The sequence below is a fragment of the Meles meles genome, chromosome X, assembly GCF_922984935.1.
Source record: "Meles meles chromosome X, mMelMel3.1 paternal haplotype, whole genome shotgun sequence".
Lineage (NCBI taxonomy): Eukaryota > Metazoa > Chordata > Mammalia > Carnivora > Mustelidae > Meles > Meles meles.
The window spans coordinates 33,637,793-33,655,469 of NC_060087.1; the positions used below are offsets into that span (position 1 = coordinate 33,637,793).

Genomic DNA, 17,677 nt, shown 5'->3' on the forward strand with positions numbered 1-17,677 from the left:
CTGTCTTTTGTACTGTAGAAAATAATTCACCATAAACTGGGCTCTATAGTGTTTAAAGCAACGTTATTTATTGGCTTATCCTTCCCCATATTTATGTACAGTCTACTTAATCATATGGAACCTGTGATAATCCTTTGCCTTAAATTAAAATCCAATGCTAAATATTGAGTGCACTCTAATTAATAATTCTAAGCTACAAATTAATTTGTCCTTTAAAGCTTAATACGGTGTCAAATAAAATATTACCCAAATATTCTGTGGAGTGTTGCTGCCTATTCTGTGTTTGTGACAGTGTGTGTATCTTGATCCAGGACATGGTGGCCTGCTGGGTTCTATAAATAGATATTAGTAATCCTTTCAGAGAATGGGCCTGCTACCTCTCAGCTGTCGGCTGTATCCTCCCCTCAACCCTTGTAAATAGATTTTCCCATGCCACACAAGAATGAAGAAAAACGGCCTTTCATGTTCTCTCCCTCTACAATTTTTGTCTTGATTTCTTCTGAATCTTCATATTCTATTTGTGTCGACATCATTTTCCTAAATAGAAAAATGACAGATAAGCCTTATGATTGATGGACTGCCCTAATTTCAGCAGGGAAAGGGACCTTGTAATTATTAAGGTCTAATCCCTTCCGGAACAGGTTAGGACCAGAGTTTTAGGGAGATTTAGTGACTTGCTCAAACTCTGAGGGACAGGGGGGTGGGCTGAGCCCATCCTGATGTTCACAAGGTTGTCACAAGCTCAGTGAGTGAAAAGGAGTTAGTCCTGGGGCTGGCACACACTAGCAAGCAGAGGTATGCCTTGGGCTAGAAAACCGTTTCCTTATTAGGTCCTGGACTTCCCTCTGCGAGTTAGTCACAGTTCCAGAGGAATAGATTGTGTAGGCAGTTTTTCTGGGAGAGCAGGCGCTGGCTCCTAAGGATTGTCTCTGATGCTCTTCAGCCACAACAAACAGCGTTTTAGACCACTGTATCTGGAAGACTGAAGGGCATGCTTACGGGACCCACTGAAACGGTAAATCCTAGCTACAGGACTTTACACTTCTACTTTGAAAAGCATCTGTGTGGTCTGGGTATTTTTGAAATGACCGGAAACGCTGGTTCTTTGAGGAATTAGGCGTTCCCTAGGCCCACAAAATAGAGACTGGGATGAAAAGGCGTCCAGACCCGGATTCTGGGCCCCATTGGTCGCAGTTTTTCAAAAGGATGTGAACGGGAGCGCGGCCCAAGGGCTCTAGGACCCAGAGGCTGAGCGCGGGGCCAGAAGGGCCCGCCGCAGCCGTTGGGGTTGCGGCGCGAGCAGTCGCAAGACGCAGGTTCGCGGCCCGTCTGAGGACCGTCGCCGCAGAGACGCAGCGGGCAGTGTGGCGCACGGGCGGCGCACGGTGCGCGTGGGCGTGTCTCGGCGGGGCCGCGCTCCCTGCCCCACTCCAGCCCGGCCGGTCGCCCCCAGGCCCCGCTCCAGCGCCCCGGCCTCTGGGCCGGCCCGGTGCCCTCGGCGGGCAGCGCAGGGTGCGGGAGCAGTCGGGGCCGGGCATGCCGGGAGCCCCCCCACGGGCAGCCGCCGCCGCTACCCCGTCTGCCGCCGGTGCGCGCCGCTGACGCGCGGAGATGAAATTCCCGGGCTCCGTGCTGGCGTCCGTGTTCCTGTTCGTGGCCGAGACGACGGCGGCGCTGTACCTGAGCAGCACCTACCGCTCGGGCGGGGACGGCATGTGGCAGGCGCTGACGCTGCTTTTCTCGCTGCTGCCCTGCGCGCTCGTGCAGCTCACGCTCCTCTTCGTGCACCGCGACTTCAGCCGCGACCGGCCGCTCGTGCTGCTGCTGCACCTGCTGCAACTCGGGCCGCTCTTCAGGTGCGTGCGGGCCCCCGGGTCCTCTCCCTGCTGCCCTGGCCGAGAGGGGCGGCCTTCCGGGAGGGGCGGGTGGCTGGACTGGGTGCCAGGCCCAGGCCGGCCCAGCCCTGCTCCTCGGGCCCCACCGTTCCAGTCACGCGAATGCGACAGAATCCGGGGAGAGTGGGAATAAAGCTGGGGCGGGCCGCCTTCTTCTGAGGTTCTCGCATATGAAATTGCCAATATTCAACTGAACTTGACCAACAGAAACGGTAGTTGCATATAGTTCGACCTCGTAAAATACAAGACTTCTCGGGGGTCAGGTGGGCTCTGGCAGGATTGGCTTGTGTCGTGACAAACCCTTGAGAAGTGTGTAGGCTAAATCGCCTTTAGAGCAAAAGCGTGTGCAGATTCTTTAATTTATCAAACACGTGGAGTTTCCTGTGTGCCAGGCACTGTTCTGAGCGCTCTACAAATACTAATTTATTTAATTCTTACGCAGAGCTCTAGAAATCCACACATCATTCTCTTGGTGTGGAAACAGGGTTGTGGAAATGCTTTCCGGCCCTGCTTAACAAACACAGTCGTTGAAGCTGGAACACAGTGTGCCTTGAAGACACAAACTTGCCTGCATTAAGAAAAAAAACCATTAGTGGCATTTCTGGAAATTAATTTCTATTAACACAAAGCAAGTAGAATGCATGGTAATGAAGTAGATTGGCTTAAGGACCATGAAGAGAGTTTAAAATGTGTTGTGTTGACACCTTTCACCCCTGCAAGGAAAAGCAAAACAAAGGATTCTTATCTGTATTAGAAAGCAAATTATAATACAGAATTTATTTTTTTAAGATTTTATTTACTTATTTGACAGAGATCACAAGTAGGCAGAGAGGCAGGCAGAGAGAGAGAGAGAGGGAAGCAGGCTCCCTGCTAAGCAGAGAGCCGGATGAGGGGATCAATTCCAGGACCCTGAGATCATGACCTGAGGCGAAGACAGAGGCTTTAACCCACTGAGCCATCCAGGCGCCCCCTATAATACAGAATTTAGACACAGGCGAGAGATGAATTGGAAGAGAGAGAAAGGCTAGAGCTCAGCCGCAGGAAGATTCAGGTAGCCAGGAATCTTTCTCTACCCGTCATCTAGTCACTAATCTTTCCCTACCAGGCAATATCTCCCCTGCCTCAACACACACAGAGGCAAAGAAGTCCAGTAGCAAGATAGATTTGAGAGAGGCCTATTATAAAACTTTGCACTTCACATTAAATACAGTTGTCCCCGGCTGACGCTCAGAATACCGCCCTGCAACTCACACACAGTCAGGACAAACTGGGTGAGCAAGTCTCCCAGCCTCCAGAAGCCACAGAATCCTAGAAAGGAACAGAAACAAGCACACTAGCAGAGCTAAAGCGTTGCTCCTGACATCTGAGAGCAAGGGAAGAGTTAGGAGGGAAAAAAAGGACAGAGAGAGAAAGAGAGAGGAATTTTTAAAGTCGTGCAACTTGGAGCTATTTAGTGAGGAGTTAGTCCTCTCTGGCCAAGTAGGCGACAGCATCCTGATTGTAATCCCCCCCCCCCCCCCCACCCCGCTCAGTAAAATCAACGGGATCTGACTTTGGGCAAGGCACTTATCATTTATTAACCTCATCTGTGAAAAGAAAACTCATTGCTCGCGATGTTTAAAGGAAGTGCAGATCAAGGGAAACTGATCATTCTCAGTGCTGCTTGTGCTACATGGTTTGGTAGATGCTAAGATCCCTCAGGATGCTGAATCCTCACCATGAAGTAGATGTCACTGTTCCCATTTTATAGATGAGGAATAGGACGCCTCAGACCATGTTCACAAAGCTTCTTAGAAATTGAGTTCGGTTAAAAAGAAAAAAAGAAATTGGGTTTGGTTAATTATGTTCCTCACACTATGAAAGAAAGCAAAAGAGTACATTTTACCAATAGTCCCATCCTAAATTAAAACAGTTTGGTCATCTTGGCAAAATCTAAACAATGACCTAAATAGCTATCCAGGTGAGTGACCTCTATCATTACTGCCATTTGAAATCTTTCTAAATTCTAATAGTGACCCAAGACAAAGCTAGTGACGTGATACATATAAAAATAGGATGGCACATATGAACCTGAGCTCAAGGAAATACACCAAGTTGTAGAGAGTGGTAATTTCTGGATCACGGAGTTATGGGCACTTTTAATTATCCCCTGGAAAATACAGAAAAGTATATCATTTTCTCCTTATTATATACTACTCTACATTTTTCCGTTTTTATAGTAAAAATATTTTAACTTTATTTTTAAAAAGGTGGGTACTTTGAAGAGAACTTCTCAAGCTATATAAAAAGTTTCAATACCGTAAAAAGACCTATTTCCAGAAAATTCTGAGTAGGTCATTGTCTTCTTGGGGGAAAAAAGAGGATAAGACTTAAAAAATAAAGCACCGAACCAGCCCCTTCTGTCAACAAGGACTCTCTCATTCTAATGGAGCCGATTTATTTCAAGGAGATAATTGGACCCATGATCTTAGAACTGAGGTACACAAAACATGGGTCCAAACCTCTTAGCTTTGAGATTAAGAGAAGCAATTTGCTATTGTGTATTCTCAGGACTTAATATCTTTTTAAAAAAATTTTTTCGACAGGGGCGCCTTGGTGGTTCAGTGGGTTGGAGCCTCTGCCTTCAGCTCGGGTCGTGATCTCAGGGTCCTGGGATCAAGCCCCGCATCAGGCTCTCTGCTCAGCGGGGAGCCTGCTTCCTCCTCTCTCTCTGCCTGCCTCTCTGCCTGCTTGTGATCTCTGTCTGTCAAAAAAATAAATAAAATCTTAAAAAATAATTTTTTTTTTTCGACAGAGAGAGAGATCACAAGTAGGCAGAGAGGCAGGCAGAGAGAGAGGGGGAAGTAGGCTCCCTGCTGAGCAGTGAGCCCAGCCCAATGTGGGACTCCGTCCCGGAACCCTGTGATCATGACCTGAGCCAAAGGCAGAGGCTTTAACCTACTGAGCCACCCAGGAGCCCCAGGACTTAATATCTTATTTGAAGTTTTTCTTGCTGACAGTTTGATTCTATTTTAACTCCCAAGGCATCAGCTTTACTTCAAGATCAAAATTATTTCCCCCAAAGGAGAGGCATGGTCTGTTTCTTTCCCCTCTTTACTGATTTGACTTCCTAATAGTTTGAAATTGTCTTTGGAAAATTTATTTTTGGTTGGGTACTAAGTAGCCAAACTCATGTTTTTGAATTCACTCAGTTAAACTGTACTGCATTACACTGTAATAATTATGGGCTAAATACTAAAAACTAGGCCGCCCTCCTTCTTTCCCTTAGGAAAGCACTGGGAAAGCACCATATTTCATTTATCAGTCTTATATTTAAAACTGTAGTTGCAGTTTTTGTCGTTTCCTTATTAAGGCTAAATTTGAATGATGTGATCATTGAATAGTATCTTGAATTTTTTTTTTATTTTAAAGATGATCTTATTGTGAATGATAATGGATATTCTGGAAAACCAGAGGGGGGAAAACACCTAACAACAGTAGAATCTGTTTCTCATCCTTTTACAATTATGTTAATTTTTCAAATTAATTGGGAGAAGAAATAAATATAAATGCGTTTCAAGTTCAAGGAATTTTCCTCTCTTTTTATTTACTGGTATAGTGAGGAAAGTCTGGGTTTGTAAAAATGAAAGCTAAGAAATCCTAGTAATTTTTTACAGAACATTGCAACATGATTCATCATAGTATTTCTTTGTATAATAGGCTTTCAAAAGATTTTAAAATAATAATAATGCCCTATATTGGAAGAGCTTTTTTTTGTTGTTTGCGAGGTGCTTCTATGTACAGTATTTAATTCCATCCACTCTAAAACCCTGAGACCTGTCATTTTCTTTTTTGTTACATTTGAGAAATTGAGACTCTTGGAGATTATGCAGGTGGCTTTTAAAAGGTCAGGTGGTGCTTTTTATGTAACTAGTTTGATTCTTGTGTAGCCTCACTGAGCATGTGTGTCACATGAAGACAACATGGTGTGTTGGAAGTCATAGAATTTCTTTTGGAAACGTGTTTTTATTAACTGCTTTAAAGGGTCTCTGGTACCACAGATTATTTGTGGAGACACCAACAAGCATGGTTTCAGCTAAGGGATAATCTCCTTCCCCTATGATGTTTGAAAATGGGGTGAAGTGAAAAAAAACGGATCAGCCTGCTGATTATCTATGTTATGGGTTGGCAGACTATGCCTCACAGACCAAATCTGCGCTACCTGTTTTTGTGAATAAAGTTTTATTGGAACACAGCCATGCTCATTCATTTAATGTATTGTATATGGCCGCTTTTGCACTGCAGTGTAGAGTTGAGTAGTTGGGATACAGACTGTGACCAGCAAAGCATAAAGTATTTACTCTTTGTAAATTCTTTACAGAAAATGGTTGCCACCCCTCAGTCTACATGATACTGAAAAACAGCCTTGAAAGATTTGATGAAAATATTTAACTTAACAGCTATATTTAGACAATCTCTCCAAAAAAAAAAAAGAAAGAAAGAAAAGGAAAGAAAAAAAGAAAGGAAAAACCCTGGATTTGGAGTAATTGGTTGAGTCTTGCAGAATTCCAAGAAGAATGGTAGTTTGTTTCTTATCAGTTCTCTTTATCGGTAGTGGCAAGTAGGGGAAGTCTTAGGACCATACACACATTTGTTAAACACCTACTATATGTAAAACTCTGCTGAGATAAATTTATTAATTGAGAAAAACAGTGGATTGAGAGGGTGGCCACTTGGACTTCAGGGCCACCTCTGTCATTAGCCATTTTGGAACCTTCTATAATCCCTATTGGTAGACCTTGAAGTTTCAGTTTGTCAACAGTTCAGTACATGCTTCCTGTTTCATACAGCACCCTCCTCAGCATCAAGAGACTGGCTTTCTCCTCTGAACCTTTGTTTTCATCCATTCACCTCTTAGCCTGTGCTGGTGTTTGGTAGTTTGTTTAGTCTTCAAAAATTCTAAGTTTGGGGGCGCCTGGGTGGCTCAGTGGTTTAAAGCCACTGCCTTCAGCTCAGGTCATGATCCCAGAGTCCTGGGATCGAGCCCCACATCAGGCTCTCTGCTATGCAGGGAGCCTGCTTCCTCCTCTCTCTCTGTCTGCCTCTCTGCCTACTTGTGATCTCTGTCTGTCAAATAAATAAATAAAATCTTTAAAAAAAAATTCTAAGTTTTATTTTATTATTCAAGTAAAACATATTTGTTGTTGAAAGGACAGAAGAGCAGAAAACAGACACAATTAAAAAAATTTTAAAAAACCTAATTTGACTGCCTAAAAAGAATTTTTACCCTTTTGTTGTATACCCTTACTCATATTTTTATAGCAGTAAGCTGGTAAACTATCTCTTGGGGGAAAAAGCTCTGAATTGCAGAGTTTCCTGGTTTCTGTGATATAAATATTCTTGTCATGGCCTATTTCAAGCTACCAGTTTTTTTTACAACTGGCTCACGATTCCTAACTATTTAACAGTCTCTTGAGTCAGTATGAGTCAAATTAAGCACTCCACTGTTTATTTGTATGTGTGATTTATATGTTTTTATGTATGTGACTTTTTTAATAAAAAATTGAATTTTCTATATGTATTCTATTATAATTTATTCCTTTCATTTGCCAAATATAGTAAACATTTTTATATATTAGTAGATGTATGTCTGTACCATCAATTTTAAGGATTGGGTAATACTTCATTGACTATATATATTATGATTTATTTAATTATTGTTTTATTTTGGAGCCCTTAGATTATTCCCAGAATTTTGCTATTGCAAATAATGCTATGACTCAAATCTTTGCAGTAGGCTTTCTGAGTTAATATATGAAAAATATTTTGTAAACTGAATGTGCTATATAAATATTGTATTCATTAGTATCCTCATTGTGTATATGTACCCTTTTCCATTTAGATTATGAACACCTCTGTGAACGAGGCAGGTGTACCCCAGCTGTCTTTGCATTTCCCACAGCACTGGCAAAATCCATCTGCATTCACCACATATTTGAGAATTAAGACGATGGTCAATTTATTCTGTCTTGTACTCCTTGTTGCATGAAGTTGCTAGGCCTCAAATAGTTCTTGGAGATTTGAGGGTTTTCTCAGAGAAAAGTCAGTTGCATTAGCTAAACTTGAACTCATAACCTGTACTTCATTATTTTCAGTTGAACAGATTGGCCCAGGCTGTTTTACCTGTTTTTATGTATTATATCAAAGTGTCTTTGACCCCATTGGACAAAATGTACCAGACAAACCTGTCTTCCCCACCTTATCTCTCTTTCTCTTACATATACACATACACTGCCACGTACCTTCTTCCTCCCAGGAAGAAATGAACAAAGACAGCAGTCACAAAATATGCCCACTTTGTATTCATCAGAGAGGCTCTTGCATTTCCTTTCTTACATCAAGTTTTATTATTTAAAATTATAAATGTATTCTTGTTGCCATAGTAGCTTCAGGTGAGAGTACAAAGTTAATAACTTTCAATAAAATAGATGAAGCCATAAAACCTTCTGGCAGCATTATAAGGTTGTGATAAAAATGCACGTTGTGAGAAAAAACATCCTTTAACAATTTTTAAACCTAAGGCCACGCGCATTTTTCTTACTTCTAAGGAAAACCCATTTTCTCCCAACATTTTATTATGAAGCTTTTCAAACATACAGAAGACAACTTGAAAGAATTGTACAGTGCTCACCACCTAGGTTCTACAGTTAACATTTTGTTTCATACGTGTTTCCGTCCCTCGACTGACCCCTCAATCCATGTGTGTGTGTGTGTGTGTGTGTGTGTGCACGCGCGTGCACTTCAAACTAAATCACGCACATCAGCACTCTTCCTCCCTTTAGTATCCCTATCATTACCTAGAGAGGAAAATCCAATTTTAAAAGCCGGGTACTCTGTTATTCTAGAAAGGTGACTGGTTAAGTCTCCATCCCTGGGGCAAGCTTATTCATGAGTAAGACATAGCTGACAGACCTCCAGACGGGACTGACTTTAGTCATGTCCCGTAAGGGTTTATGAGAGCAGAGAGCTAGGTAGTATATTGTGGTCTCATAGGCAAGTGCTAGATGGCAAGCCGCTCTGTGTTAGGGGCTCTCCCAACCATAGCTGCTGCTTTAGCTGAGGTGATATGGGGCATCTACTGGATATGGAAAAAAATATATATATATATGCCTACATGTATCAGTACACACACAAACATGCACACCGTTTTACTGTATTATTGCCATAACAGTGTGGCCAAGTAGGTATTATCTCTGCTTTATAATTGAGGGAAAGGGGTTCAAGGGTTAAATGACTTGCCCAGGGCTGCACAGCTAATGAGTGTCATAAAGGGAAACTGAACATTCTTCTCGGACTCTGCAGCGTGAACCACTTCCCATTACCTTCTTGGTTTCCTGGCTTCAGTGGCCTTTGGTGTCATCTCTCAATGAGGTTCACAGTCATTTCCAGCTGACCTGCTGGAGGGCCGCAAGAGGATTCACTTCATGCTCAGAACGCCTCGGAGTGGATGATTTGAGAGAAGCGGCTGTAGTCCAGAGTGGCCAAGTCAAAGCTTTGAGAATCAAGCTCATAAGTGTAAGCAGAGACAGAATCCCATCTGTCTCTGATTACCCTGACTTGCTGATTTGTTTGCAGGTGTTTTGAAGTCTTCTGCATCTATTGTCAATCAGGCCACATCGAAGAGCCTTATGTCAGCATCACCAAGAAGCGACAGATGCCAAAGAATGGCTTCTCAGAAGAAGTCGAGAAGGAGGTGGGCCAGGCGGAAGGCAAGCTCTTCACGCACCGCTCTGCGTTCAGCCGCGCGTCGGTGATCCAGGCCTTCCTGGGCTCAGCCCCGCAGCTGACTCTGCAACTGTACATAAGCGCCCTGCAGCAGGACGTCACTGTTGGAAGATGTATGTATATTTTTCATTTCCGCCTCCATTCTGGGGTCAAAGCAGGGAGTCGAATATCAAGTTTCTTTTGTTTCATGTGAAATTCATTCATAGGAGCCTTCCGTTCAGAGTCTGCATTCCAGTTACCAAACTGAAAGCTTAGTTAAAGTAATAACAGTGTTTATTTTGCTTTATGAATTTGCAATTTGTGCAGGCGGCTCAGAAGGGTTCACCTGTGCTTCGCTGTGCATCAGCTGGGGTGGCTCGAAGACAGGGGGCTAGAACCCATGGAGGGTTCCTTCCCGCATAGTGCTTACGGCCGATGCTAGCTGTTGCTGAGTGCCTCTGATCTTCTCTATTTCCTCTCTCTATGTGGGCTAGTTGGGGCTTCCCTCCCAGCCTGGTAGCTGCTTTCAAGGGTAGTGTCCTCGGAGCGAAACAGGGCAGGTGGAAGAGTATCTATCACCTTTTGTGAACCAGCCTCGGAAGTCACAGGACATTATTTCTGCTCTGTTTTCTTTGTTGAAACAGTCAAAAATCCCACGAAGGTTCAAAGGAAAGGGAGGGGAGGAAAGCTCTGACTCTTGACGGGGGAATGGCAGAGTCCTAGAAATTCACTGCCATGACCATTTTGGGAAAAACAGCTTGCCATTGGCTGAAAATACACCCGTCAGAAGCTGGGTCTCTTATTTTGCCTCCGTCATTCAGTGATAGTTCTAAACCAGCTGAGAGCATTGGTTGTAATGGGTTCTTTGTCATGAATGATGGAATCAAGAGCACTCTCCTGTCTTCTTGAAGTTCTAATAGGTAGCTCAGCTTTTAAATGAACACAGCTGTCTAACCGTTACACTGTTCTTACATCATCAAGTTGAGGGCAGGTTTTGCTTAAGCAGGATTTAAAAAAACAAAAACAAAAAAACCTCTACATGCCTAAGACACAAGTGAAAAGCCTTTATATGAGGCGAGGAAATAACTCCTCCCAAATGTTATAGGTAAAGGAAAACCACACATTCTGGTAAGTTTTACCATAAAGGTAAGCAAAAATGAGTTAAAAGCCTTCAGTTGAAAGAATGCATACTTAAGATAACACTGAAAATGGAATTAAAAAAATAAATCACTCTTTTTTTTTTTTTTAAAAGATTTATTTATTTGACAGACAGAGACCACAAGTAGGCAGAGAGGCAGGCAGAGAGAGAGGAGGAAGCAGGCTCCCAGCCAAGCAGAGAGCCCGATGCGGGGCTCGATCCCAGGACCCTGGGATCATGACCCGAGCTGAAGGCAGAGGCTTTAACCCGCTGAGCCACCCAGGCGCCCCAAAAATAAATCACTCTTAATGAGTGTTACTTCCCTCAGTATTCTCTTCTTTCTGCCTAGGCTAGATTTTACCCTCTGGGCTCACTAGTAAAATGGCTTAATTTATGGCAGGGTCACAGGGTATTTGCACGGCAGAGCTCATTCAGGTTACCTCAGAGTGACTATGATTCTTAAGATATGTCAGGATGATAAGTTGAGGTCTTGAACCTTGGTGCACTAATATTTATGTGAAATGCCTCCCACACCCCCAGGCAGACAGTAGGTGCTCAATAAATATAGCAGTATCCTTGTTTTCTAAGTGCTTGTAACTGGCATGGGCACTGACCAAGGGGAGTCCTCTGCATGCCACTCTACCCTTTGCCCGGTTCTTGGTGTTTCCATGTGACGGGGACACAGCAAGAGAGCAGAAGTGGTGATAGCCCATTTGATTTTGGCCTGCTGATCCAGTCTTTTCCCTCAAGTTTTTTGAAAATGAAGATCGTCTTCGTTGATCTAAATGAAGAGGCAAGGTCAAAATCCTAAAAAGAGATGAGTTTATTTGGGAATAGCGGAGGAATTGTAATTTGGGACCACAAACGATAGCAAGCTGCAGGCAGGTCCGCTGAAGGTAGGCCGTCCTTCGGGGCGGGGAATGCAAAGAGGGGAGAGTTCAGTTGGAATCTGTTGGAAACAAGTAGAGACCAGCCTTAAAAATTCCTCGAGCAGACAAAACCAGTTCAGTCTTACAAACAAAGCTCAACTCCGCTCGTTTTGCCAGACCAGGCAACCTGGGTCATTTCTTGTTCATGCCTCTGGGAAACCATAAGCAAGTCTTTCCAAGTCGATACGAAGCAACCTCTGATTACTTCCCTATCATTAAGAAAATCACAGTATTATCAGTTTTGTTGTAAATCAGACACTATGAAAAAGCAGTCTCTCGTCCTTAATTTTTGTTTTCCTTGGGCACAGGAGTGTGATTTTCCATTTCATGTCCTCTGGGTCTATTTTAGATTGAAGTCCTTTCACATTTCGCCCTTTTGATCAAGATCTTTCACAGAACACATTGGTGATCAGTTATGTCCTTCAGGCATATTGACATTTTTGTCAAAATATAGTTCTTTGTAGGTGGATAGTATGGTTTGTCCCATGGAGCTAAGGAGGGTTTTCTTTAGGGGTCTCTTCCCGTGGAGCAGAGGACCATCCTCAGTCGTTTTTCCTCACAGAGCTGAGGAGGACCCCATCCTCAAGTGTCTTGTCCCATGGAGGAGGGAAATGATAAGGAATGTCAATGACCTCATTTGAACAATAAGAGGATTGAAAAATGAATCATCTCAGGTATGTCCCTTTAAGGTGTATGGCTTAGTTTCCATGATTATTTGAGTTTCAAGAAAAGCTTTTCAAAGGAAAAGAATTTTATTTTATACATACATTTGGGAAGAAGACATTGGCTTATTCATACAACACAGAAGAAATTTAATTCAAATTAAAAAGATTAAACTGAGGACCAAAAGCCCAGTGGTAGCTAGTGATTGAAATGCACTTCTCAATCAGTTTCCCTCCTCTTCTTCGAGTAGGACACTGGTTGCCCCTGCTGGGCAGTGAGGAGGTTTAGGGCCCTGCAGTTTTATAGAACTACTTTGGCAAGGCTATGGATTTGGGTCTGCTGATATGCAAAACCTTGGACGGAAGCACTGAAAGTGGTGGACATAACTTTAGAGTGATTGCGAATTGTTTTTTTGTCTTGTTTTGTTTAATTTTTGCTACTTCAACCCAAGGAAGAAAGGCTCTGGTGAAAGCATGTCCCCCAATTTTTCTGCCCATTATAGGGTTATATGTAGGTATCCAGCCATAATTAAAACCTTCCCAATTCCGACATGTTCTTTTAAGTTGATAGGACAAAGACCCTACATTGGGTATAAAAGCAGAAGAAGAGAGGATTGTTCTCATTTCGGTATCAGGGGTAAGGCAACAATCCCTCCACATCCCTTTCAGTTGAAGGATAGTGTAGAATATGTTTCTTCCACATAAAAATAAGTACCTGCTCTCTTCTAAGGATAAAGCATAATTGGGTCCTTTTGCCCACATTCTTTCCCCTGGAATGAAAGAAACGATCTCATAATCAGAAATGTAATCATTATTATACAGAGCACGTGATAATGTGTTTTACTAGCATTGTGGGAATGATTATGTAAGCACTTTAAATTTCTACAGATCTGAAGTAACAAATGAGCTGATCTAGTGTAAGTTAAGATTTTGGTTGAGGTCTGGGAGATCTCTAGGAAAAAAGTAAGTTGAACTAAGTTTCCATGTTTACCAGATATTGGTCAGTCCCCAATGAAGTACCATTGAATGGGGAGCACATTAGCTTCCCATTTCCAGTATTACTGCATTCCTGTTGCCCTGCCACAGGGAATAGAATCTTCTGGATTCCAACAGGGAGTGAATTCATGTTCATCTAGGTCATATGAAATAGTATAGTTACAAATATTTACGGGGAGATACCCTAGAGTTTTGCCATTTCCGTCATTTTTTTTTTAAAAAAGGAATTTTGGGTAAGAGTCCAGCCCTGAGTGAGAGTATTGCACTATGAGTGTGTGTGTGTGGGTGGGTGGGTGGGGGGAGACCCAATGGAAAACCATAATATTCTGTGCCAGTTTTCCAGGAGGGAAGATGTGTGGTTTCAAAGGTACCAAAGGAAGATCCTACACATTTGCCAGGTAGATTTCACCATCCTTCTAAAGATAGTAGCCAGGCCACCAATTTAGATTCATCATCGTGTGTATTATTTCCTCTAGCACAAATCCAGAAATCAGTAAGTTTAGCAGAATCAGAGAGTTTTTGTAAGGTGGAGCTAAAAGGGTGCATTAAAGCTAAAGGATAGTAGGAAAACTAGGGAAGAAACAATTGAAAGCCTGAATGACAAGATTAAACACAGAGTGAGAAGAGAAAACATACTTAAATATAGGCCTGGTCCATACATCTTGGGTACGCTGTCTACTTCTGATGCCATCTGCTTCAGTTCCTGGAAATTTTCATTGTTCGGTCACCAGATGGTGTGCTGATCCATTCAGATTTGGGGGCTTTTTTCCTGATGAGACACATGAATCCAGTAATTTACTCCTTGAAGTTTGGCTGCTCAGAGGTTAATCACACCTGGTAGGGGCCTTTCCAGTGAGGGTGAAGAGAGTCTGTTTGGAGATGTCTTTTCCAATAGTTGAAATATCCAGACTGTAAGGTGTGATGTTTGATGTCTTGGTTTCCCAGGAGCTCAGTATGGAAAGATTGTTCTACCAGAGTGTGATTATTTTCTATGGACTTGATCAGGCCTTTGCAAAACAGAAGTACATCTCCCCACCCCCCACCTCATTATTAGTTGTGGGTCAAAAGAAGTGGGGGCTGAGAGCATTGGCTATTCTGTAATTATTTCAAAAGCCAAAAGTTTATGCATCCTGAAGAGAGTAGATCTAAGGGTTAGAAGAACCAGTGGTAACGCTTTCGGCCACGTATTTGGAAGATATCAACTGATTTAGATATTTGAGTTTAGTAATTCCATTTGTACTTGACCAGTCCTGAAGACCGAGGATGGTAACGCACAGCTGCCAAACTGGCCAGGCAGCATGGACTTGCCGAAGAATTTGACCCCTATAATGGGTTCCTCAATCACTGTGAAGGTCAAAGGGGAGTCCCCAAGGGGAAATAACCTTTTCTAGTAGGAATTTAGGTACAGAAGAAGCAGTTGCCTAGCTACATGGAAAAGCTGCAGTTCAATCTGAAAACATGCAAACCATTACGAGAATGTTCTTCTGCCCAGTAGATGGGAGCAATTGTATGAAATCCATTTGCCAAATCTGAGTGGTCCACGGGGCAAATCAAAATATCTGGGCCAGTAGGTTTCCCTGAGTTAAATTTAGGGCATATAGAGCAAGGAAGGCATATAGAGCAAGGAAGATAAGTGCTTTTTGCGCCCTTGTTGGCGTTTCCCCACTAATATTGATTAATGAATGTTATTTTATCAGTTAGGACTGGCAGGACTGGTTTGTTATTGGGTCCAACCATTTCTGTCTTCATGACACCAGCAGCCTTTAGATTTCCAGTTCTGTTTTTCCTTTTCAGGGGCCAGTTGTTGTGTTACCCTAGCTAATTCTCTTGGGTTGTCACTAGGGGAAGCAGTTTTCTGGACCATGACAGAGGTTTTGTCTTTGGATCCCATAAGAGTGGCATTTTCGCAGAGACATCAGCAAGGTGGCTTTCTTTGGCTTCCAGAGAGTCAGACTTAAAATGACCAGGGACTTTAATAATAGCCAGGGCTCCTGGCAGGAGTATAGCATCAAACAAATTTTGGATGTAAGTAACATTTTAAATTTTGTCTCTGTTGGACTTGCACCTGAGGGCAGGTGTTATTCTCAAAGAGGCGGCTCAGGTGCTGGTGGGTGCCCAGGGCCCTCTGCACGGGCTCTGGGGTGATGCACGTCTTGTGGTTGTTGCGGGTCTCCTGGCCCACCAGCTCCAGGATGTTGGCTGTCAGGTACTCGAGAATGCCAGCGAGGAAGACAGATGTGCCTGAGCTCCGGCAGTGGATTTAGTGAACTTTTTTTCAGTAGGAGGTCCATGGGGCTAATGGGGAGCTGCAGGTTGTTGCCTGATATCATCAGGGAAAGCACCAGCAGGAATCCAACAATTAGAAACATAAATGGGCACCTGGGTGGCTTAGTCTGTTAAGTGACTGCCTTCGGCTCGGGTCATGATCCCAGGGTCCTGGGATCGAGCCCTGCATCGGGCTCCCTGCTCAGTGGGGAGCCTGCTTTTCCCTCCCCCCCCCCGCTAGTGCTCTCTAGCTCTCTGTCAAATAAATAAATAAAATCTTTTTTTTTTTTTTTAAAGAAACATATAGTAGACAATAAGGGTGCTGACAAATCTCTAGGAACTCTGCGTACGGCATAGAATGAAATATTGACATAATATTTTCCCTGTTCGGCTTTAATCTATGGAAGCCTGAACACCTCTTTTGATTTGACTTTTTCTTATGCAACTAATCAAACTAACATAGCAAGTTGAGCTATTTTTTTCTCATTTTTTATGAGGTAAAAGAACGAATCTTATTTACTTCTTAGGGACCACAGTTTTTTTTTTTTTAATTTAATTTTTTTTCCATTTTATTTATTTTTTCAGCGTAACAGTATTCATTGTTTTTGCACAACACCCAGTGCTCCATGCAAAACGTGCCCTCCCTATTACCCACCACCTGTTCCCCCAACCTCCCACCCCTGACCCTTCAAAACCCTCAGGTTGTTTTTCAGAGGGACCACAGTTTTGAGTACAAAAGTGTTGTTAAGTTTTATTTCATTTTTCACTTTGGATTCAGTGTTGGAAGGTAAAATTGAAAATTTCCCAGGAGATTTGAGAATTAAGTATACAGGTGATTGTAGCTTGGCTATTTATTAAATAAAGTAACAATACAATATTTAAATAAACATACAAAAATCACTAACACATTTTTAAATGCAGGTTTCTTTTATTTTAAAGGGAATAATAAAAAAAAGGGAATAATCAAGGGCATGATAAAGTCATAAGAAAGTGTTACTGTGGTGAGATAGGGAATCTCTGCTATTTAGACAGATTATGTAGAAGCGAAGTGGGAGCCTGAATAATGACCCTGTAGATAGTCAGGTTCTAATCCCTAAAACTGTGAATGACATCGGTGGGCCCTTATAAGAGAGAGGCAGGAGGAGTTTTGACGACAGAGGAAGAAGATAATGTGAGGATTGCTGGCTTTGAAGCTGAAGGAAAGGGCCACTAGCCAAGAAATGCAAGGAATCTAGCTCTGGAAGCTAGAAAAGGCCATGAAAGGGATTCTCTCCTCTAGAGCCTCTGAAGGGAGCAGGGCCCTACTGACACTTTTATTTTATTTTTTATTATTTATTTTAATTATTATTTTTATTATTTAATATATTAAATATATATATTATGTATAATATATATATTTAATATATTATTATTTTTTAAATAAGATTTTATTTATTTATTTGACAGAGAGAGAGAGAGATCACATGTAGACAGAGAGGCAGACAGAGGGGGAAGGGGAAGCAGGCCCCCCGCTAAGCAGAGAGCCCGATGTGGGGCTCAATCCCAGGACCCCGAGATCATGACCTGAGCTGAAGGAAGAAGCTTAACCCACTGAGCCACCCAGGTGCCCCGACACCTTGATTTTAGCCCAGGGAAGCTGATTTCAGACTTCTGACCTCCAGAACTGTTAAGAGAACAAATGTGTATTGTTTTAAGCCACCAAGTTTGTGGTAATTTGTTATAGCAGCCATAGGAAATTCGATAACAAGTGATTTTACTTCAGACAGAAACATTCTCTTTTTGGTACTTAATTAAAAAAAAGATATATAACCATTCCTCATTATCTTGAGACTCGTAGTAGGGTCTAAGTCACATATAGTCTCATTCATATTTATTACTTATAAGTTTTATTTTATTTATTTGTTATTATTTATTTATTTGACAGACAGAGATCACAAGTAGGCAGAGAGAGAGGAAGGAAAGCAGGCTCCCTGCTGAGCAGAGAGCCTGATGCAGGGCTCCATCCCAGAATCCTGGGAGCCACCTGAGCCACCCAGGTGCCCCTACTTA

At 42.6% G+C, this 17,677-nt stretch overlaps 1 protein-coding gene across 1 annotated transcript in view; it reads left to right on the plus strand.

The window, feature by feature from the left end:
- Positions 1–1,402: 1,402 nt before the first annotated feature.
- The window catches only part of XK (X-linked Kx blood group), a 50,076-nt gene continuing 33,801 nt past the window's right edge, over positions 1,403–17,677 (plus strand). The window contains exons 1-2 of the mRNA XM_045996140.1: positions 1,403–1,856; positions 9,510–9,772. Of these exons, the coding sequence (XP_045852096.1) occupies positions 1,612–1,856; positions 9,510–9,772 (508 nt within the window). The 5' untranslated portion in view covers positions 1,403–1,611. The remainder of the gene's footprint in view (positions 1,857–9,509; positions 9,773–17,677) is intronic.